The sequence below is a fragment of the Oryzias melastigma genome, linkage group LG19 (genome assembly GCF_002922805.2).
Source record: "Oryzias melastigma strain HK-1 linkage group LG19, ASM292280v2, whole genome shotgun sequence".
NCBI lineage: Eukaryota > Metazoa > Chordata > Actinopteri > Beloniformes > Adrianichthyidae > Oryzias > Oryzias melastigma.
This window is the reverse complement of record NC_050530.1, coordinates 16,355,784-16,380,212: the sequence shown is the minus strand read 5'-3', so window position 1 is coordinate 16,380,212 and position 24,429 is coordinate 16,355,784. Positions and strand designations below refer to the sequence as shown.

The window sequence follows — 24,429 nt, the reverse complement described above, 5'->3', positions numbered from 1 at the left end:
CAATTTTCTTTAAATGTGTGCTCCATCATGAGGAAAAATGTCACAAGAACATGTTAAAAACATCAAAAACACTATTTACATCAAAGTGGGTTTTTAAAAATAAATGGTATTTAGCTTAAAATGTCATCCTTAGATTATTCCTTGATACTAAACAGGCTAAACCTGATCTTGTAAATCATTATCAGACTGGTTCCTTGTATTATGTTGTTAATCGATTCAACTGGACAAAAGAAAAACCTCCCAGAGAAAGAAAAAGAACTGTTAAATGCTCAGCTGTTTTTAGGAGGAACAGGGTGGACCCCTTCTCCACACAAGGTGTGACCATTCAAACAGATGGTAGGACACTGATAAAGAAGACCCTGCAGGAGAAGGCTTTCACACTGCTGGCAGGAAAATCAGATTGGAGTAAAAACGGCGGCATTTCTCACCTGTTTCATCCCTGTGTGGTATGCCGAGAGCACCGCTGAGGAGGAGAAGTCACAAGAGTCCTCAGGCCGGGGTCATCCTGTCTGACTCCACACAGACGCCAGATAAAAAGACACTTTCTGAAACTCTTTGAAGTTCAGCTTAAAGACTTGAGACCTCAGCCATAAAAAAATCAATCCTTTTTTTCCTGCAGATCTCCATAAACACGTTGCTACTCTTAGATTTATCTTATTGAAAAGAGGGATTGCTCCCGCATTTTTCCAACAGAATTTTTTTAAAGCTGAATTATCCTGGTTTGGATCAAAATCAGCCTTTTCCTTTACTTTTAGAAAACCTTTTTGAAAGAGAAATATGCAACATTAATTATATAAATATATAAAACCATATATTTGCTTCCTTAAATTTTTTTGTCTGGAAACCTCAAATTTTGAGATATATGAAATTACCATATAATGATTAAAAAAAGTAACTTAAGTATTCAGTAAAAAACGCAAAACAAGATATTCTACTTGAGTATTAGTTCTCCCTCTGCAATGATGTTGATTTTGTTACAAAAAAGCTTACATTAGGGAAATTTTTTTGAGTCAAATTATTTGTTCTTACATGCATTTACATGTATTTTCTTTCAAAATGAAAGTATAATTGTTGTGTTTCACAGCTGTCACTTGTTCATGATTAATATAATAAGATACATTTTTATAACTGCGCATTTGGTTCAGTAAGTGCACAGTTCAGTTTAGTTTTTGTTTGATTCAACCTCACCTTTAAACTAGTTATTCCAAAAGCAGGTAGCAGGTCAATTCAATATTTACTTCCTTTGGGAGATAAGTTTGTTTTGCTTCAGTGTGGTACCTGAGAGTCGCCCTCTAGTGGTGGTTCTGATGTTTACAGTATTTAAATAATGTTAAACTTTAGTGTTTTCAAAAATTTCTCTTTTAGTGACCAAAAAGAAAGAAAGAAACACACACACACACATATTTATATATATATAAATTAATGGTCTTTTATAAGTTTATCGTTAATAAACCTATTTGTTTCATTAGGACATTTTTTTAAAGTTTGAAGTTAATTTATTATCCAAAACTGTAACCTTTCAAGACATGAATAACAATATGTGCTCTTTGTTCTTTATTTTATTGAAACAAAATTGTTTTTTTTCTCAAATTTAATGAGCTATTCGTAATATTATCTAATATCCACAAACAATTTGATGTTTTTCATCACTTCATTTGAAAATTAAATTTTTATTTAATTTATTTTATTAAAAAAACAAGTGAAAATCTTTCATGTTAAGATTTGAAACAAAAGGTTGTTATACATTAGAAATTCATTATTGTGTATTGTATTTATAAAACATGGTCTTTCTGAAATTTATAGAAATAGCTCAAATATAAATCGTATTGTTTCATTTATAATTTATCCTTAAATTTAGATATAATTTGAACAACTTTTAGAAACATTTTTAACTTTTTAACACTATTGAGTTGAGTGGCTACATTTTAACACAACAGTCTAGAGATATCTCTCAATCTGTCACCCAATTTCATGGAGAAAGCTGCACAGAAAAGGCTCCGTCTACAACAAAAAACACCACAACACTTCATTTACAATTGTTGTTTATGTATAGGATGAAGTTAAATAAATACAAACCAGATATAACAGCGTTTCAGGATTCTCCTCTTGAATTTGATATGTTCAGGATTTAACAAACTGAATTCTTGAAGTAAACATCTAGAGATTTTTATTCTTGGCACCTTAACCAAAAATGTATTGATATTATTTATATTTATTCAGTAAAAGTCAAGACAAAGAAAGACAAAAATGTTGCAATAAAGACTCCCCAACCAGAAAATCTAATAGCTTCTTTTCAGGTTAGGATAATGTGCTAAAATGAATTCTGGCAGAAATATTTATTTAACAGTCAGAACCAAGTGCAAATATGCAAAATGTGTTTGAACTGAACAATGTAAATAATCTAAATTTAATATATTTTTTTAATTTATTCATCCAAACTTAAGATCCCAGTTAGTGCACCACATCTTAGGAGGAGAATAACATTATTCATTCTCCTGCGTCAATCCCTAATTTCACTTTCCCAAAACATTCTACAATGTCAGAGTAAAATTCCAAACATTCATTTGATCATAATTCTTCAAAACAAACAATGATCGATTGCATTTGAAAGTGTGATGAACGAAAACAGTAAAGCTAAAAATCAAAGAGAAGGCACGGTCTCAACCAGAGAGCTGTTGTAGAGTGTTGGTGGATGAGTACAAAAAGTGTTGGATTCAGTTCGTGTTTGGAAGCCGTGGCTGAATCAGAAACATCACTGCTCAGTAACTTTTGGCTGCATGATGTCAGAATGTTTGCTTCTAAATTAGTGCAAAGGTCTCAGCTACTGTGGCGCTCAGGCTTTCTCAGTCAGGGGAGGCTGATTGCACTAATAATTGCACTTTAGGTTAAATAGATGTATTTATATTTTTTTTGTAAAAGCAGGAATTGACTTCCTGTCAGCTGATGAGCGGGAGCTCTCAATCTTCCAGGTCCCTCTCCAGGTATTTCTTCATTCGCTGACAGCGAGGACAGGAGCGACTCGCAGATTTGCAGGCGGCGTGGAATACGGCTTTACAATCTTTACACCTAGTTAGAATAAAACATTGTGAAACTTACACCAAAATTACTACAAAATAAAAGCCTGTTTTCATTGTAGGGTCAAAGTTAATCAAAATATATTTCTATAAAGCACTTTATAGCAGAAAATGCATTCACAATTTAAGAAACACTTCACAAACTTGACAGAGTTTGTTAAATAAATCGCTAATTTTAGTTATTTTCAGTATTTTCAGTATTTTAAGTTTTAGTGCAGGAGGTGTTTAGTTAATAATGCTTTTTAGAGGAAATGTGGATAATTATTGTTATTTTTTTAAGTTCACAATCATTCCACCATTTTTAACACGTTTTCTTCCAATTTCTAATCTCTACTTTGGACCAGGATGATAGGACGGGCTCAGATGATCAGATTATCATACCTCACGGTGCTCTCAAACTGGAAGGGGAAGAGGATGTCATCTGAGTGACAAATCTGACAAATGAAGCCCCGCTGAGAGCACAGGTCACAGTTCAGCACATGCTTACAGGCGTGCTGCACCAGAGTGATCAGGAAGTTGGAATATTGGCCTTCTGCAATCTAAGAAAAACAAAAAAAAAGGTTAAAGCCTTCAGATGCTGTCCTACTGGAACATGCAGCCAAACTACCTGCTGTAGATCCATGATGCTGTACAGGTGACTTGACTCCAACAGGTATGTGCGCTTCTCCATTCTGAAGAGACAAAAACACCACTGAGGACCCACATTCCTGGTAAAAAGGAATTCTGAAACCAATCTGGTCAGATAAAGAAAGGAAAACTGACTTTTTTTGGAGGTGCTTGTATGCTCCACTGCGGCAGGTGAGCAGGTAGTCACCCAGCAGACGCAGCCGGTTGCGCAGACTGTGGACCTGAGCCATGGACTCTGAATGCTTCACCAGCTCTGGGTTTAGCAGCTCCAGGTTCAGCAGAGGCTCCTGTTGTATGTGGGCCAGGACACGCACGGCTCTCTTTGACACCTGAACAAAAACATTTTAGATGAAACCTGAACTTGATGCTTAGCAAAGTCAACTTTAACCCCAAGAAAAACTGTGTTTTTGTGGCATTTTTCTGATTATGGAGGACATCCATGAAGAATATGAAGGTTAAAATTGAATTTAGGAATATTTCTGTATTCAAATAGTTGACAAAAAAATGCAGTTTGAAAAAAATCAGTGTTTTTGTGTCGTAGAAAGTACTATGTAACTACCGGAAGTGAATGTAAACGGGAGCTCACAAACTCCTGCTGCTTTGCAGAAACTATAAAACACAGTTTTCATTCATTTTGGCTAAAAACGGCATAATCATAATTAAAAGATCACTGGGAACGCTTTGAAAAAGGTAAAAAAATGATCTAGTCCTGAAAGGGCACCACTGACACTCGGTTCATGTGATGCCACAAAACTCATTTTACTTTACCAACACGGAACCATTCCAGACAACTTTATTACAATGAAACGTGACCGCCAGTTCTTGGCAAAGGGTTTCAGTTGTGTTTAGTCAGAAACAGTTCAATATAATAATGCAGAGCAGGCTTTGCTTCCTCATAGCTGGAGACATTTTTAATTTAAAGTGACAGCTTTCAAGTAGATCAAAAACTTTTTTTTTTTTAGAATTAATGTCCTGTGCAATTAAATTTTTTCCCCCTTCTAAATAAAATGTTTTTGTCATATATAAATAATATATTTCAATAACTCACAATTATATATTAATGCTAAGAAAAACATTCAGAATTGCAAAAACGTATTCTCCAATACTTTCAGTCTTAACCAGTAAAACAATAAGTTTGTTGAATCACCTCTCGTGGAATGAGATCCCAGTTGTGCAACATTCGCGATGGGATGATGCTGGTGTCCCTGATGTGGCAGGAGTCGCAGTAGTACTGACCAGAGAACTCACAGAGTCTGGCTCTGCCCAGCGACGGTCCGATCTGCTGAGAGCAGTCTGTGGAAGACGGAGAAAGTTCATCGTTGTAAACACAAACGGAGGATCTGAAACTCTGAGGGATTTCATAACCGTGAAACAGATAGGAACTGTTGCTGTGTTGTTTAAAATATTTGAACCTGCTAATTCTGTTGCATACAAGTTTTTAAGCAAATTCAGCTAAATTTGTAATGGGGAGGCAGCAGTCACATTTTTATACACCTCGCAGCAGCTACAGAGGATTTTGGTCGCCTGAGCACATTTAGAGGTCATGTGGTGGCAGGGAGGGGGGGGGACTTCCACCCTCCAGCCACTGCCCCAGACGGCCATCGTCCAATTGTTTGAAATTGTACGGTAGCGGCGTGAACAAAAAAGAAGATTGTGCCAATACTTCCTCATCATGCGGTGGCTGTTGTATTTGTGACTGTAGCATAAATCAGTTTTTTAAGAACTAATAAAGAAATAAGATTATTTACTTTGGTGCATTAAAAAAAAAATTACATTTTGCTAAATACCATTACATCATGGAGACGCCATTTTTTAAACTTTACCTGCACACTTGAAGCTTTGACTGTCCAGCCCCTTCTCTGACTGAACCGTGTACAGGTGAGTCAGTAAGGCGCCGTCTTCTTTCAGCTGGTGCTGAATCAGTCTATGCAGGTTGCCAGCACTTCCAGAGTTCCATGGTGAGGAAGAATCCTCTGACGGTCCATCCTCGCCGCTCTCCAGGTACGCGTCCAGAGCTCCACGGATCAAAACCCGCCAACTGCGAGCCTCGTTTGGGTTCTCTGCTCTAAATTTGATCGTGTGCTTGACGGTTAAGAGTTTGAAAAAGGCTGGTCCGCCCAGAGAGACGTCAGGAACAACGTCCCTGATTTCTTCGATGGGGTAGGACAGGCGGGGTGACTTCTTTCCCTCGTGCACTAAGAAGCCTTTCAGGGCTTCCAAAGAGAGGGAGAAGACCATGGGTGTCCACACGCGGGGCTCTGCTTCTGTGGAGAAGTACAAGACGGCTTCTTTTAGGGCGTCTAACTCCAATTCAACCGTCTGCGTCCAGTTGAATTCCTGTGGAGAAACGCCGGCCTTCAGTCCGTTTCTGTCAAAGGCAGACAGTCTCTCGGGGCTGCCGGGGGCAGAAGACGGAGACATGACGCTGCATTCATCCAAGCCGTTCTCACTGATGGGGCGCAGCACCTCCCACTGCTCATCAACAGGCGCTGCGGGGCGACATTTGTTGACTGCTTCCACTATCCGGTCCACCCAGTCCTCGGCTTCGTCGTGGTTCGCGGCTCGGAGGTAAAGTCTTTTCCCGGGAAAAGCTAGCTCGAAGCGGCCCTCCGAGGAGGTGATGCGAGCGTCTTCGCACCGCAGGAGGGAGCAGTTCTCGCAGCACGTGCGCTCCTCCGCATTGACGTACAGACGGAACTCGAAGGGCGACAGCTCGCAGTAGTAGTCGCGCCACATTCCCATCGCGCCTTTGCGATCCAGGTGGCCGAGTTTCAGCAAGCCACGGAAAGGGTTCGATAGTCCTGGAGGCGGACAGGACAAACAAACAGGTTAAGGAATCAGCTCACAGGCTTAGATTTACATATGCTGAAATGCTTCCACTCCAACTGTATTTTCTCATGTTATAAGAGTTCTCAGAAATATTTTAATTAAAATTATGCTGTTTTTAGCCATAAATCATGTCATTTTTTGGAGATATTTTCTGCACATTGGTGGGAGTTTGTTAAAATTGGGTTCCAAGTTGTGGGCGTGGCCTAACCTCAAACCAGATGCCAGCTCATATGAGGAAAATTAAGACATTTCTCGCACACCTAAGAGCAAGAGGTGAGAAGTAGAGGAAGAACTTGGTTCCTCCATGTCACTTCCTACATCACAAACCTGAGCAATTTCCAACAACGTATTTTTATCTGATCCAACATGATTTGAGTAAAGAACTTCTCAGAAATGCAGTTTTAATGTTAAACTATTTTACACATGTACTCCATCAGTTGAATGCTACAAGAACCTGGTTTTCATTTGAGTGGATCCTTAAAGAAATTAAATGTGATCAAAGAAATTGATTTGACTTCTTTTTTTAATTTAATTCCAAACCTTGAAGGTTATTACACTGTTTATTTTCCAAATACCTCCACATATTAGCTTTTGACCTGATCGAGGTAATAAGTTTGTCAGGTATATCTGGAAAACAAGATGGCTCGGGTCCGTATGGTCAAGAGTTGGACACTCCCATTCATGAGGGGAAGTTACAGAATACATCATTGCGACTTTCTGTTTTTTTTTTTTTTTTTTAAACATCACATCTGTAACCAATTTTCCCATCAATAAGCCAAGCCCTCAACCTCTTTCTGTCTGTCCTAATCTCAGCACACATTTTATCACTACTGTTAGCGTGACTCACTGGTAAGAAAACTGCTTTATAACCCAAACACGCCCAGATGAATGACGTAACAGGTGTTTCTGTTCTGGGACTCAAACGTTTAGGTTTCTACGTTCAGGGAGTGGTTGGTTATTTCAGTTTCCGCCTCGCAAGATTAAAACAAAAATGTTAACTATGTGGGAAATTTGTGTTCAGGCTCACAATTCCCTTAAAACAAACAGTTACTTATTGACATTGTGGGAATTTACTAAGTAAATGTATCAATTGATCTTCAAGAAATGACTGGATATTTTTTGTTCCATATTTTAGGTACAATAAACTTTTATTTTTTTAGATTTGGTACATTTTATTTTGAATGAGTCAAAAAATAGTTTAAACTCTTTTTGTCAGACAATAGTGGTAAAAAACAGAATTACTGTAATTTAATGAAAAAAATCTTTAATTTTTTTTTTATTTTTGACATTTTAAAGAGTTGAATTCTTTTTTCAAATTGAAGACTTTTGCCTCATGTTTGAGAGCTTGTTTTATCAAAAATAACTAATAGAATAGCATTTTTCACAATAACATAAGAGTGACACAATAAAGATTTAACATTTGCAGAAAATCTTTCAATTTTCTGCTTTGAACAGAAAAATATTATTTCTTTTAATATTTTAGGGACTCTTGACAGTTTGTGAAGACAATACAGAAACTGTCCAGAACTCTCAGTTCTTAAACAGAATCCTTGTGAATTCAAAGCATAGAATACCTATCTGTCTCCGGTGCACAACACTGGGAGGAGACTGAGACGTCTTGAGCTCCGCTGCAGGGGGCGCCTCGTCATCGTCCACTATCTTTTCTAAATGAGGCTTAAAGATGTCATCTGCAGAAATCCAAGAATCTGAATGCTGAGAAAAGAATAGGAAAAGGGTTAGAAAAAATTGAATTGATGGTGTTTAGCAAGAGCCGTGTGCGTCCTCTGAACTAGTGTTGTAAACAACATATCCTGCAAATGTTTTTGCCCAGGAGTCAAGAAAAAGGAAGACACAATTAATGGAAATGTCTTTGAATTAAAGCTTTTCCACATCTGTGTGATCAATGAAGATAAAAACTAGGATAAAAACAACCAGAACTAACACAATTACTGTATTTTTCTGAGTATAAGTTACTTTTTTTTTACATAGTTTGACTAGGATTGTGACTTATACTCAGGGAGGAATTTATATATGATTTTTCAACAGTAAATATTGGCTCATAAATTTGTTATTTTCCCCACCAACACCCGTTTGCCACTAGAGGGCCCTGTAGGTGTATCAGTATTTACTACAGGCAGCAACACAGAAGAAAAAGCACCAACCAAATCAAATGAGTGTGATTGTTCTCCTGAACTTTATGACATTTTTCCTATTGAATTGAGACATTATTATTCTTGTTTTTCATTTTTCCTTGCCCGGCTTAATGTGGGACAGGAAGTCACAGAGAGAAGGAAGTACAGCTGAAAGCGCCGTCATTCAGGCGCAGCTCCTGCAGTACAAGGTAAACTTCACCAAAAAACTGAATGATCTCAAAAAACCAGACATGGTGACGTGCTTACTGATGTTTTTGTAGAGTTCTTCAAAATAAATAAACTAGGGCGATATATAAGTGACAGTATTGGTTTCAGACGATATTTGCATAATTTGATTTTATCTGTATTGGTTCAATATGGAAAAAAAATCTACCAATACTGTTCTGATTCTAATATCTCCTTGGGAGCTATTAGTCAGAAAATCATGGCACATTAATTGACACAACAGAAAAAGAGTCAAACAATAGATTTGAGATTTTTTCTGTATGAAAACCCAAACAGCAACTGAGAAGTAAACTCCATTCAGCTTGTTTACCATGAGGAACAATCATGGACTGTTAAGAACCAAAGCATTTTACTCACTGGAAGCGACTCTGAGGAGAGTTTCCTGCTGGTGATGCTACTGGAGCGCAGAGAACTTTGATGCTCTTCAGTTTTGGTGCTGCTCTCCTCTGAGATATTGCTCTGCGTCACGTCCTGGACTGGCTCGCTGTTCTCTCCTTCACTTTTCACATCCTTTTCAAACAGCTCAGGCTCATGGAGTGTGGAAACCACAGGTGGACATAAGTGTGCTACAGAATCAGCACCGTTGCAAATCTGGTGCTCGTCCGGTTGCTCTTCACAGGAGGGCAAATCCAAGGATGCTGGTTCTGGCTCTGAGGTATAACTTGGGGGTTGATCTGTAGGATGATGGTCTGACTCAGCAGGGCCTTGGATCTCGCTATCGGAGCCACTAAAGGTGGCGTTTTCTGAGAAGGGATCGACTCCTGCGCTGGAGACAAACGAGTCCTCGCGCATGGAGTCCTGACTGCAGTTGCGGCTCTCCCTGTTTCCAGACGGAAAACTGCAGGGAAAAGGACATCAGGACAGAGCTTTACCCAACTGTCTACGTTCTACAACCATCTCTGATGATGATGATAGTAGCTAATGAATCGTTCCTCAAACACATGATATTAAACTCTTTGGATATCACTAATTCAATCAGAACCTACATTTAACACATTTGCTCTCTAACTATAGCTTAGAACTTAGTAAAATTCTGTTTTAAAAACCAAAATCACATCACTGAGCTATTCACAGCATCAATTTAACTTCTTAAAGACAAAAAAAGAACACTAATCTGTTTCCTAAAACTATTTTAATTTTAACAAATAAAGGTATTAGAGGTCTCAAAGATCTACTACGGTGAAATCATGTTTTTGGTGTTTTTTAACATGTTTTTGTGGCATTTTTCTGATGGAGGACTTAAAAATAAAGAAAATTAAGCTTAAATTTGCATTTCTGAGTAGTTCTTTATACAAATTGCTATGAATCAAAAACAGACGACAAAATTACACTTAAAAAATAACTCATTTGTGACCACTCTGCAGAAACTATATCCTAGAAAATAACAGTTCTTTACATTTTAGCTGAAAAAAAACCAAATCAAAATTAAAAGACCAAAGGGAATTCTTAAAAATTGATATTTGGAGTGAATCTTTAGAATGTACCAGTAGATCTTTAGTGCATCATGACCTTGTTATCAAAGTTTTCTGGATTGATTTACTCTTTAAAGTATATATGGAGGGGAGGGGGTTGTGCTGTCAAAGGTTGACATTTTTAAGATAGCAACAATCTGAACGTTTTCCTAGAAAATTTCTTCCAAGTGAAGATCTAAGGTGGACAAACAGGCAGATCGTCTGAACTGGATGATATTTTGTTCCTGATTAGATGGAAAACAAACTCTGGTGTTTTGCTGACTTAACACAACACAATCTTGAAGTAAAAAACATAATTTAACATATTACATAATCTGTTGATCTATTGTAAAAGCGTCTTTTAATTATCAATTCCGCTGTTTTTAAACAAAAAAAACCCTGTGCCGAATACCCATGAGTTGGCGTAGAGCAAACTCGTCTCCTCTTACAGTTGCCGAGAGCTCTTTGTTTACATGCTCTCTCGCTAGCTTACACCCCCTCACACCCCCAACCTAGCAATACCGGTGCAACAAAAATGGCACGCATTACTGGAGCTATCCAGATAAGAGCCGGATTCCAGCTCAGACAAGGAAAACAAAGACATACACGGATCTATTTGTCTACAAGTGGATGTATCAGAATGGAGCGGAGCAGGAGGCAGAACATCTACAACGTATTAAATAAGCTCTTTTTCAAACAGTATTTTTTCGTCTACTCCTGATTCACAACAATTTGAATAAAAATATACTCAGAATGCAGTTTTGAGTTTAATTTTCTTAATATATGTGTTTCATCACCAGAAAAATGCAACAAGAACATGTTAAAAACACCAAAAACATGATTTTCCTCCGAGTAGGCTTTTAAAATTTTGCCCCCGTGAAGCTACTAGACTGGTTAAAACATGCACTTACTCTTTGCTTGACTTCTTTGTGCTGACGTGAATAGGTGGATCCAGGTCCCCTGAAGACCACTGTTCTGCTGTTAGGCTGCGGGAGACCTGTCCCTGCAGGAGGCTGTCAGAGCTCAGGCTGGAGGAGAGCTGTGAGGATCCAGTGGTGTCGAGGCTTAAATTTGACGAGTTAAGCGCTGGTAACACGCCCGACCCTTTCGCCGGCAGTGCTTGACAATCCGAAGAACCAGAAGACTGAGACACTGTATCCCAAGACTCTTTACGCACGGACTTAGTCTGGTAGTCGCCGTTGAGAAGCAGGCCAAAAGTGTCCAGCTTGGACATGGGGCAAAGCCCAGCAAGAGCTAGAGGAGTGGTGGTCCACTCGTTGAGGACTGCCGATTTGTACGACAGGTTGAACGTGAGCGAGGCCAGACCCTGGAGGTAGCTGAGGAGGACTTCTCGTTCTTCTGAGTTCAGGAGAAAGGCACTGGGCTGATAGTAAGCCCGCAGCATGGAGTCCTCTCGGAACAGGGATGCGAGGTAGCACTCCACCAGGCCGTGGTTTAGAGCCAGACGCAGCCACGCTCGACAGCGACCCACATCCGTGCTCACAAAGTTGATCTTCTCCAGCTCTGTGATCACATCACTGCAGGTGTAACAGAAAGCAGAGACACTGCAACCCCATATTTCACTCAAACCTTCAGTTTTATGCTCACATTTACACAGAAAGTTTTTAGCAATAGTGAGATCACCTGTGGGTGACTGATTTAAGGAGGCTCCAAAAAAAAGGCTGAGGGAGGGGTCCTCGGTCCCCCTTTCTACCCCAGGTCCCAGCCTCGGAGCGGATGAACTTGCTCTTGATCCCATGGATGAAAATGGCCTCCAAGGCACAGCAGAGGAGGTTGGCGTCTCCATCTTCGCTGGTGACCACTTCATCTGATGTCACATATTTTTTCTGCAGGGCCTTGAGTGACTGAGCCAACTTCTCCTTAATCTGTGAGGGCAAAAGGGGAAATATTGTATGTTTCACAAATGCCACTGAAGTATTAGTGGGGGTCTGGTGGAAAGGAGTTGAACAAACAGGAAGTCAACCAGAACGGTGCGATACCACAACGCAGCCAGCACAATTTCAGTAACTTAAACTATGAGGCAAAACTAGCAGAGTGAGAATGTAGTTATGAAACACGAGCTGAAGAATCAGTTTGTCACGCCTTACCTAAAGTCAGCAGACGTGCAAGAATCCAATCACGAGAATAACAAACAAAAACACAAGAAATATTAATATAAACACTACATTTTTTTCAACAGCTGGAACAGAGGAAGTTCTAAAAGTTAAGCAATCTTGCTTTGTTAAGCTAGACATTAATGCAAAAATTGCAGATTGTTTTTCACAATTAATCATTTAGAAATAGACATTAATCTTCACAAATGCAAACAATTGTGCTCTATAACCACACAATATTTTTGTAGCTATAATCTAAAAAGAGAAGCCTCATTTTTCCTGACAATGAGACCCCACTTTAGTCCTCATACTTAGATAAGCCAAGGCAAGGCAGCTTCATTTGTGAAGCAACTTTTGTAAACAAAGACGATATATAAAAGGTAGATTTACTATCATATGTACTTATTATAGATCTAAAAAAAGTATGTGATGAAACATATTCACAGAACAGGAAAATTAGTTTCAGCACTAAAGCAGGGGTCTACAACCTAGGACACTAAAAACGCCATAAGGTTCAAATTCTTAAACCCAAAACAAATCTTCTCCCACTTCTCCATTTAGAAAAATACACTTTTTATTTAAAGCAATTTATTTAGAAAATGTAAATTATAAATATTTACAATAATTTAATTATTACAGTGATTTTTTTCTATATGCATAACAGTTTTAACTTATTTTACTTACAGCAAAACATACACGGTCCTTTCAGAATAAAATACATCCTGTGGTAACCAACTATCATTTTTTCTAAGCATTTGTGTTTTTCTAAAGAGCTACAATGGAGGGATGCTTTAAAGAATTTATAAAAGCTTTTGTATATCATGAAAACTATCAAAATAAAGGTTGATATGTTTTTGTTTTATTGGATATTAATAAAAATGACGAAAAAATACTCACTACATGTATAATTCAAATAATAAATGTGCAAACCTGCTTATTTTTTTTACAGAGTAAAAAATTGAATTTGGGAAAAGTTTTTATAAGGACGGCGCGAACACAAAGCAGAAGAGCCCACAAAGGAGTGATATGTGTTTGTGGTGTCAAGCTTCTGCAATTGCTTCTTAAGAGTCAGAATCTCCTGACTAAATGAACTTGTCTGTAAAAACAATCATGCTAAAGCACATGTGTGAGAAAGATGTGCAGTTTCACCTGTTTGACATCCTCAACCTCTGGTGGTGAGTCTGGCATCTGTGTGGCAAGCATGGCACCCCCTGAGGCTTACTTCCACATTCCACACATGGCACACTAGAAGAGGCAAAAGAAAAAAAAGTGCATTCATGTACATTCACAACTATTTCATTTCAACTAATTTACATCTACTCCAAACAGGATCATCATCCCAAATGTTAACAGATCATTTCTGTGCATCAGCAGACTCATTTCCGTCAATGTCATAGTCATGTGAGGCCCCGATGAAGGAAGGCGTCTGCAGGGAAGTTGCTGTAAATACAAACTTCCTCAATCAGGGAAAAATAGAAGGGAGGAAAAATCCATAAAGATCGCCACGTCATTCTCCACACTCTAAAGGAAGCTGTAACTACGTTGTAAATCTAAAGTCTTTTGAAATATACATTTACTTACATTAGTGTTCCCGACAACCTACAATTTTAATAGTTAGCTTAATTTTTTTATGTGCATTCCGCTGTACACAACATTCCAACCCTCAGGAAACCACCACAATTAGTGTAAACTGCGACTTTTGTAGCGAGTAAAAGCAAAACGTGAAGCACAAACACACTAAATGTGACGAATTAAAACAATAGTTGTGTAGTTTAAAGTTAGCTTTCTTACCGAAACAAACTGGCTAAGCTGCCATTATCGAGCAAAAGCTAAGCCCAGTTGTCTGTAAGCTCCTCATTGACGCGTAACTGCGTGCAATCACTCTCCATGACTGCGCAAAAATAAAATAAAAAACGTGAGGACGACTAAAAAAAAGGGAGAACAAAAAGAAAACAATCTCTGAGTCGCCCACTTGTCACAATTCGACCATAAACTGTACATGAATTCAACTGAACCCCAATGCATTATGGGAAGTCAATACTACTGATGCCTTCACTGACTTGTACAAATGTAGGAATCGCGACAAGAACCACCTGGTTAGTTTTGTTTGCCATTATAGAATAATAATTTTAGTGCCACTTCACCTATAAAAACAGTTAAAATACTGGCATTAATACAATTCACTGAGTGTTTTACTTTGAAAATCACGCTTACCGTGTGACAAAGCAGCTGTAGCATGAGAACAGTGTGGAATTATGCCGCGTCCGAGGATGACGTGAACGTAGCACCAACGCTGTTGCCCCGTTTGTTGTCATGTGAGTACTTCATGTGCTTTCCTCGGACATCACAGCTCAGCAAAGTTTACATCATTCCACTGTTTCAGCACAACTTATCAGATTTTCTTTGAATGTTTCTATTGAAAACACACACACAAAAAGCTCCACAATACAATAAAATTACACTTGATAGAGAGATTTTCTTAAAGCTGCGTCTGTTAACATCTTGTGGCTTTTAAAACAATTATCAAGGTTGCTTTTTTTCAATTAAAACAAAAGTTTTAAAAGACTTTGTCACACATGCCTCAAAAATATCAGCAAGAGCTGACTCAAGTTTTTTTTTCAATATAAATAGTAACATTTTTGTTTTTACTTCATCAAATCAAAAGGGGGAGCCAAAACATTATCTCTTCCTTCAAACCTGCAAGGCCCTGTTTTTAGAAAAAAAGAATACACTTATCTGGTAAATCTGAGCTGGGGTTGATGAATTCCACACCTGCTGATGCTGAGTATGTCCGCTTCAGTGTTAGTACAATTAACCTGTTTAGGTTTTAGCATGTCAGATAACTGAAAAAAAATATCTGGTTAAAGGTTTAAATTTCTTTCAGAGCAGTTTATTGTAATTTCTTTATTTCATTTTTATATTAAGTTTATTTTTTTCATTATTTGGATTGTACACTAATGTCATATTTATAATCAATAGTAAAAGGGAAAAAAGGAAGAAGGCTCACTAAAGTTATCATGTAAGCAAGTGACATTTCGCACGTCATTTTCTAAATATGTACGGCGGATGCTCAACCTTTTTTTTTTGTCTGCACAGACCTGGAGGAAGGGTTACGGTAATACCATGAGACCAATAACATTTAGTCTTGAACCCACTTGTGCAATGCAGCAATGTGCATCTTCATGTATTACACATGGCCAGCGTGAGTTCCTATTAGTTTTCATACTTGGTTGCATGTACAAAAAACATCTGCCTAATAGAAAATACTATGTTGACTTGGCTTTCTTAAATTGTTAATTTAGCAAGTGAACCTTTTTTTGACAAAGGGTGAACTTTATTTTGAAAGGAACTTGTGCTGTCAAAGTAAAAGAAAATATTCCACAACTGTAATTGAAGTTGGACTGTGCAGCTCTTGCTGGATTTTGGTCCATACAGCTGTTTAACCATCAAAGGTTGCAGGCCCCAGGTCTGTGGTTACTCAGGGGTAATGCATGCCAGGAACACCAAGACCCTCTTAATGAATCATCAAATTCATAATCACAGTGGAACCTAAAGGAGAGCACAAACCCGCAGCACATGTCACAGAGGCAGAGTTGGGTTTTTTATGTGGGTTTACAAAGAATTCAAGGTAATTTTAAAGGAAAGAGAGTCAAAGACTTGTGCTTATAGTTAGCTTCAAGCTGTTGTAATTTTAATTTGTGCACATGTGTAAATTGTATTTTTAATTTTTATTTTATTTTATAATTTTTGTACAAAATATAGGTTATTGTATGTGTTATAAATCAAGAATTACGCATGCACAAACCAAGAAATACGCACACACAAATCCAAAGTTACTCTCGAACAAATTCAAAGTGATGCACAACTGAAGAATTGTGCATGCATAAATACAGAATTACTCTCGCACAAATCCAAAGTTATGCACAAGTCCAGAATTATGCATGCTCAAATAAAGGATAACACACAAATCCAGAATTACCCACTGCAAAATCCAAAGTTGCACACAAACAAATCCAAAGTAACGCATAAATCCAGAATTACGTACGCACAGATCCAAAGTTACGCACCCAGAAATCCAGAATTACGCACCCAGAAATCCAGAATTACGCACCCAGAAATCCAAAGTTACGCACCCACAAATCCAGAATTACGCACCCACAAATCCAAAGTTACGCACCCACAAATCCAGAATTACGCACCCACAAATTCAAAATTACACACCCACAAATCCAGAATTATGCACCCACAAATGAAGAATTACACACCCACAAATCCAAAGTTAAACACCCACAAATCCAGAATAACGCACACACAAATATAAAGCTACTCACAAATCAAGAATTACTGTACACAAGCACAAATCGGGGTGAGTCTATTTTCCCTCCATATTTATCTGTACTTCAGTGAAAAAATCAGCTCATGGTTGCTGTTTTTAATCCTAAGATTGGCACATTTTTAGTTATGACAAGTTGGTTACAATATGTTTTGTCGCCTTAGATTTGTTGTAAATGGTAAATATTCATCTTTAAAGCTACCCACAAACTTATGAAAATTCAAATCACCAATTTTAGAACCATCATGATGGAAAAAAAAATTTAAAAAAACTTCATGCAGGCTCACAATTAACCCACCCCAGTTAACTGGTTAAGGAAAATTTTCAAAAAGTTAAGGCTGCCACAAATAATTATTAAATATGACTAATCAGAAGTTATTTGTCCCATTAGTACTTTGTGGTAGCAGTATTGTGAATCATTTCAGGGTTTTTCCACAAATATTACATTCAGCTGTCAATGCAAGTAAAGTGTAAGTTTTAGAAGAAAATAAAAGCATAAATGATGTCAGCTACAACATTTAGGTCAATCTCAGTTTGGGTCATTGACCAAAAAAAACCAAACAAAAACGATTGTGGTCGACGTCGTTGTTGTGGGAGGTAGCACCCATCTCTAGCTATGAGGACATAGTCTTTTCTTTATCTCTTGCTCTCTTTTTTTTTCTCTTTTAATTGGGCACCAGATAGTTTTGACCTTTATATGTCCATCATATGCGGTTTTGCCAATAAACCTTTCTGTTGACAATAGGTTATTTTGCTATTATGTTACTAATCCGGCCCACTTAAGATCAGACGGGTTGAATGTGGCCCCTGAGTCAAAATGAGTTTGATATCCCTGCTCTAGGCCATTTTCATTAGGCTGTTTGGGGAGCGTGGCCATGATGTGGAGGACTACACATGCCATTGTGATGTCACAGGCCCTCTCAGGATTAACCCCGAGGTCTCAGGATGCTAACCGTCATCTTCACCTTTGGTCGGGTTTGGCTGTGAGCCACATTGAATCTGGTTCACGTTCAGAGTAGGGAGTCATCATAAAGGACAAGGGTCCACCAGACTTTTAAACAACCTTTCTGGTGTCCTGTAATGATTAAAATATGAAATGAACATATAATAGAAAGAGAAACATGCTAGAGGTAACCTCACCCTGATGAAAGGCCTCTCTGAAGATTCTGGCATCATGTCTAGACCCCGCCCAGCTAACCTCAGCATTTGTGAATAGGTGGGTCACATCATACATGAGTTAGTTAGAGGAAAGCAGTATGAGGTTTGGGGCTTTAACACTCATGGTTTAAAGACAGGAAATTAAGTTTTTTCCCCCCACACATTGATCCTACAGACCTGAGTTCACCAACCATTTTGAAACTGAGAGCTACTTCATGAGAACTGAGTCATTGGAAGGGCTACCAGTTTGACAATGACAACAAGCTTTGAAACAAATATCAAAATTAAGCACTTTATTCAGCAATTTTAACATTTTCAGATGATCACTTACATCACTACATTTCATGGGAAAAAATGTCCCGTTTTCACTATGTTGTACCATGTTTATCAATTATGTAAAATTAAAGAAAAATATACTTATACATTTTAAACAAATATTGTAAATTTTGAACTAATTACCAAATCTGCAGCATTTTAACTAAATCAATGATCTTTGAACTGAAGTAGGTCCGACGTCACTCCAGAATGCGGAGGTTACTGTCACATGAGTCCTTATTGATTGACCATAGCTTGATATTTTATGGTATTAATTACAAGTATATTCATGAATGTAAAAAAGTTACTTTTTGACTCCAGCTTATCAGATGTTCCTGGCTTCTTCAACAGATGGGAGATTTCTGAAAAGCAAAAAAAAAAAAAAAGGATGTTTTCACAACATTTTTTCATTTTTGGTACAGAAAATTGAAGACACCTTAAATACAAACTTCTATGTGTTATATTAGAATACCATCTAATAAAGTAGACTTAGATGCTAACTATTTATTTAAGAATTTGCTTTATTTTTGTACTTTTTGTCTTTGCAGGCAGCTAGAGGGGTAATTCAAAAGAATAAAAAAGTGTGTTTAGCAGTAGTGTAAAACTATTCCTCTCAAACCTTATGATATACTACTCAGAATGTACATGTTAAAAGGCTTTTCAGGATCAATCTATATTTTTTAATGCTTGTGGTCAGTCACTTTTAGCTTTTGTGAAATTGAAATAAACCTAAATTACTAATCTACATTTTTTTTTCAAAGTGTTGTGTTTTTTCACAGAGCTGTTTCGTTACAATAAATTAATGTACCTGGTTCAAAAAATAGATTTATTTTTTCTGAAGTACTCAAACATCAAACATTTTATGGTTTGTTTGGTCTCAATTTGCCTTTTTTATAGATTCAAGCTGAGGTTTGCTCCTCCAATTGGCCTTTCTATGCTTTTGGTATATAAAAATAAAACAATAATCATCATTACACCAGATGTCATTCATAAAATAAAAAAAACTTACTGAACTTTTGTTATGAGTAAAGTAATCTATAATTATGCAGGACTCACACAACTCATTAATATTTTTGGAGGGTAGTTAGGGATTATAATAGAGGAAGAATTAGAAATAATCTGTACTTTTATTACAGTTTGGAAGTAACCTGCACATCACTGATCCTAATGACAGTATCTTTGTTTCTTATCATCACTATGAGGCCTGATAGAAACCTCTGTGGTTTTGTCCTTTCCTTTTACCGTGAAGGCTTGCTCCACTGCTAGTTTCACTCTCAGGTGTTTCCTCCTCTCAGCAACCTTTTTGTGTGAATTTTTGGTTTATGTAAGCACATGATTGTGTTGAAAACAGTGCTCATATTAAAAAAGTATGCATTTTTAACCGCAAAAAAGGGCCTTTGAGACTGCATAAAAAACAATTTCACCACAAAATGCAGTCGTGGATCCCCAAAAAACACACAAACAGCAACATTGAAAATCATTTTGGTTTAAAATAGATCCCTCTCCTGTCTAAAATTGTAAAAAATGAAAAGAGTTGACTGAAAACACACTTATATTGATGTGTGATTCCTCCCATGGAAAAAGGTGGAGAGGATTTTGTGAGGATAAAAAATCCCTGAAAAAAAAAAGTTTTGTGCTGTCTTATGTGGTCCAGATGACCCCACTTGTAATGTAAACATGCCTAGGATAGCACAAGGGTTAACGCTAAAGGAGCAATTTGGTCATGTTACTTCCTGACTATTGAGCCAAAAATTACCACTGCATTAGTTAAAAATATGTACTTTATTTATGTTTTTGTGCCCAATAAACCATTAATTTTACAGTTTTTAAATCTTTACAATAAAGGAATTATCACTGGGTTATATTTTCACCATAGATTTTCAAAGTAAAATAAATCTAATGTCAAATAGGATCCTCCTATTAATTTACCATTATCAGTATAACATTTGTTATTGTGTTAATTAATTTTATTGATGTATCTATCCTAATTGTTTTTACTATTTTTTTTTACTTATTTTTCGTCTACTACTGTGTTTTTATTGTTATTTACTCTTTTGAATGTTTGCGCCGCAGTCTGTAAGGACAGAAATTGAATCTCTACCAAAGTGTAACACACACTCACCGGACACTTTATTAGGAACACCTGCCTCATTTACGCAAATTTCTAACCAGCATTGCAGCAACTCAATGCAATTAAGCATGTAGACGTGGTTGAGATGGTCTGCTGCAGCTCAAACTGAGCGTCAGAATGGAAAAGAAAGAAGAACACACACGCTGTCAGAAAAGAACAAGAAGCTGAAGCTAAAATTCACACAGACTCACCAAAATTGGACAATAGAATATTGGAAAAATTGGTTTGGGTACATTTTCCTGGCACACTTTGGACCCCTTGATCATGGTTACAACACCAAAGCCTACATGAGTATTGTAGCTGACCATGTCCATACCTTATGACCACAGTGTACCATCTCCTGTTGCTACTTCCAGCAGGATAAAGTGCCATGTAATAAAGCTGAAATCATTTCAATCTCGACAAAGAGTTCACTGGACTCAAATGACCTCCACAGTCACCAGATCTCAACCCAATAGATCACCTTTGGGATGTGGTGGAACGGGAGATCGGCATCATGGATGTGCAGCCAACAAGTCTGCAGCAGCTGTATGATGCTATCATGTCAATATGGAGCAAACTCTCTGGGGAATGTTTCTAGTATCTTGTTGAATTTATGCCACTGAGGGCAAAAGCGGGTCCAACCTGGTACTAGCAATAAAGAGGCCGGTGAGTGTAGATTACACATTTGACAATAAAGAGATCTTGAATCTTCTTATAATGAATTTTTCTCGCAATTCTGTTAGTAAAGTAAATAAGGAGAATTGAAAAACTCTTGTTACTTTTGTGTCCTCGACATGCTGAGCGTTTTCACACTTTTGACCACACGGTTTCTCTTCTGCACCAACAAACAGCATGCTGACGCATTGCAGCACTAATTTAGGGCTTCCCCTTATACGACCCATGTGAAACAGGCTTTTAGGTGTATGTTTCCTGCCAAATGCAAAGTACATGCCCACAGAGCTGTGCTGACTTCTTAACTTTCAAAAAACGGGGAAAAGGGAACAGCTGCAGAACACAGGGAGCATCACATTAGACCACTTATTGTTTTACATTTGAACGTCATCTCCCATCATTCACATTGGGAAAAAAAAAAAACTATTAACCTGTGGTGCTCTGGTCAAAACTTACAATAAGTAACCTTTTGCAATTTTGATCAAAGCCACTTTGGGCTTCTTGGCCACAAAGATTTGAACTCAGAAGGAATTTTCTGCATAGATGCAGGAAAGCCTTTGAAGCATAAAGGAAACTAAATTAGACAGATTTAAAAATAAATCTAAAATAGATGAAATAGGGTTTATTATTTTAAACAAAGGCATCAGAAAATAGCAGCAGTTTGGAATTAAACATAAATACAGTACACAATACATCTTCAGGGCTGATGAAGCAGTTTCAGTCCAGTGTGGTTCTGATTGGGTTCTACCAGTGCCACCTGTAGATCTCCTGCTGATTCTGAAAGGATTTGTACCCCATTACTTTAAAACTGGTCCTTTTTTGGTACCCAGTGTCAGAACCTGAGAAAAGGAGTGATCTGCAGTCATCCATCCATCCATCCTCCGAACCTGTTGAAGAGGGGTGTGTGTTGGCAAGAGCCTGGTGATACGTATCAGAATACACATCTTACGATACAATATGTATCGCGATATATCCCAAGACTGCACCAGAAAAATTTAACACCCTTTTTTTTAAGTACGACTTAGAAAAACTACTACTACTACTACTACTGCTGCTTGGTGTCATGATTCCATGCTTGGGTTTTTGTGGTGCTTTTGTCATCTTCTGGTTTCCCCGTCAGTCTCACTATGTTCAGGTTAATCATCCATCATTCCTGACAGAATGAGCTGACCACTTTGGACCCAGCAGGGGAAGGTTTGCTGTCCACGCCAAGTCACTCCACATCGGATGGGATTTCTTGCAGCCATATTCAAGTCATGTCATGCCATGTCCATCAAATCTGTTCCTGAAGGGGATAGTCAGGGCCATCCTTCCTGTTCCTAAGGAGGGTCACTTCATGTTCCCTGTCCCTGACGATGGTCGCCGGTCATCCCCCTTGCTGTATTTCCAGTTCCAGAAGAGGGTCGCTCCTCTTCATGAATCTGTACCTGTGGAGGGTCCCCTGGGTCGCTCCTCTTCATGAATCTGTACCTGTGGAGGGTCGATGGGGCCGCTCCTCTTCATAAGTCTGTACCTGTGGAGGGTCGATGGGGCCGCTCCTCTTCATGAGTCTGTTCCTGAAAAGGGTTGCCTTACCACACTTCATGTTCCCAGTCCCTGAGGATGGTCGCCGTTCATCCCCCTTGGCCATGTTTGAAGTTCTGGAGGATGGTTGCTCCCCTTCATGTTTCCCTTCCCTGGGGAGTGCTGTCAGGACTGGTCCTCATGTCTTTTCCTGAGGAGGGGTTTGCATGTCACCCCTCACTTCTGCTGGGCTGCAGGAACCCAAGTTGTTTTCTGGACTTGCGTGTATGTGTTTTTTTTCCTTTGGGTCCCCTCTTCAGGGGTCTTGGGCATCTGGAATCTGCCCTTTTGGGGAGGGGTACTGTTATGATTGAATGCTTGGGCTTTTGTGCATCACATGTTCTTGACACTTGGGGGCTATTTTTAAATATCATATCAACATGCATTTGGGGTATTAAGGTAAAAACGAATAAGAGAGTAGAAAGACAGAGTATTTGTGTGTAAATCAGAGGAGCAGAGATGAAGAAGAAAATTTTATCTTCTTGATTTTGTAGTTTATTATAAATGACTGCATAATTACAGTCTTTTCCCGTTTTTTGTGTATAAAGCTTTCAAAGAGACTATTTTATTATATTTTTTCTATATTTTATTTTCATTTTCAAGATTTAGACATTATTGTGTTTCAAAACCAAATGTTCAAACAACACATTCAGCGTGTGTGAACAACTTAGAGGATGATAATTTCAAAGCAAGGGAAATATAAATAAAATATAAACAAAAATAAAAAAGTGACATATATAGGGGGGGGGTACATTCAAGGAATACTTAATTGTCTATAAATCTTAAAAATGGTTGCCAAATCCTACCAAAATGTGCTGATTTATTTTTCCTGTCAAATTGCATTTGCTCCATTTCAGCTACCAAAACCATTTCATTCAGCCACCTTTTACTAGAGTGACTTCCACTCTAGTAAAATATTTTTTTTTGCAGTAAGCATACCTGTTGTGAATTGCTTCTGGGTAGAGGAAAGGGGTTTTAATGAATCAGATTATCTGAATATTGCTAGTGTATCATCCAGAAGTTCATTTTCCCAAATTCATTTGAAAACCAGACTACCATTTGGAAACAAAAAAAAAATCATATGCAAGAGATCCTCTACCAGCATTTAACAAACTGAAAAAGCAAAAGTTTGAATTCTTTTTCAAAAGTGCTTCAAAATAGATATGGCTCAGCAGTTTTAGTAGAAAATCAAAGAATATTTTCTGAATAAACTAATTATTAGAAAGAAATGTGAAAAGGGTAAATTATATTTCTGTCAGAGTTGATGAAAAGAGTCAAATCTGACGTCTATGCAAGTGTTCAATTAGTTTTAATCACTTTTCCCTCCAATCGAAGAGGACTTTGTCCATTATTCCTGGTTTAATGAATGATTATGTGTCATTGGTGACTCCAATGAGAGACTCAGTAGCTTAAGTTTGTCCTAATATTTGAAGAGAATTTTTAATAGCAAAATTGAAACCTGCTACTTTATTAGCAGATTTGATGTTAGAAAACAATAAACTGTGAAGAGATGATTCAGAAATTATTAGTGATTCTGCTTGTAACCAGGGTGGGAGGTGTTTAAGGTGGCAGTTTCCAGGCTAACCCCATTACCACAGTAAAAGGACTCTTGAATTTGCTGCCCAGTAGTATTGTCTACACCAGGGGTGGGGACAAACTATTGCCCGGGGGCCATATGCGGCCCGTTAAACTATTTAATCTTGCCCGCCAATGGTCTAGACCAGGGGTCTCAAGCTCAAATCAGCCGGGGGCCGCTGGAGGCGGAATCTAGTTGAGGCCGGGCCGCATCAGGATTTTCATAA

General features: G+C 38.0%; 1 protein-coding gene across 2 annotated transcripts; it reads right to left on the bottom strand.

The window, feature by feature from the left end:
• Positions 1–2,025: 2,025 nt before the first annotated feature.
• On the bottom strand, positions 2,026–14,541 carry plekhm1 (pleckstrin homology domain containing, family M (with RUN domain) member 1). 2 transcript variants are annotated; one of them, XM_036217113.1, is made up of 12 exons: positions 14,265–14,541; positions 13,623–13,718; positions 12,004–12,245; positions 11,271–11,924; positions 9,266–9,746; positions 8,105–8,243; positions 5,525–6,502; positions 4,849–4,994; positions 3,837–4,030; positions 3,682–3,745; positions 3,456–3,613; positions 2,026–3,066 (listed from the first exon to the last, which is right to left on the bottom strand). In XM_036217113.1, exons 2-12 carry the CDS (start codon positions 13,674–13,676, stop codon positions 2,958–2,960), a joined length of 3,219 nt encoding a protein of 1,072 aa, XP_036073006.1. In that variant the 5' UTR covers positions 13,677–13,718; positions 14,265–14,541; the 3' UTR covers positions 2,026–2,957. The 2 variants fall into 2 exon arrangements, with proteins under 2 accessions (XP_036073006.1, XP_024141207.1); XM_024285439.2 differs by having other exon boundaries at positions 11,271–11,897.
• Between the last annotated feature and the right edge of the window lie 9,888 nt (positions 14,542–24,429).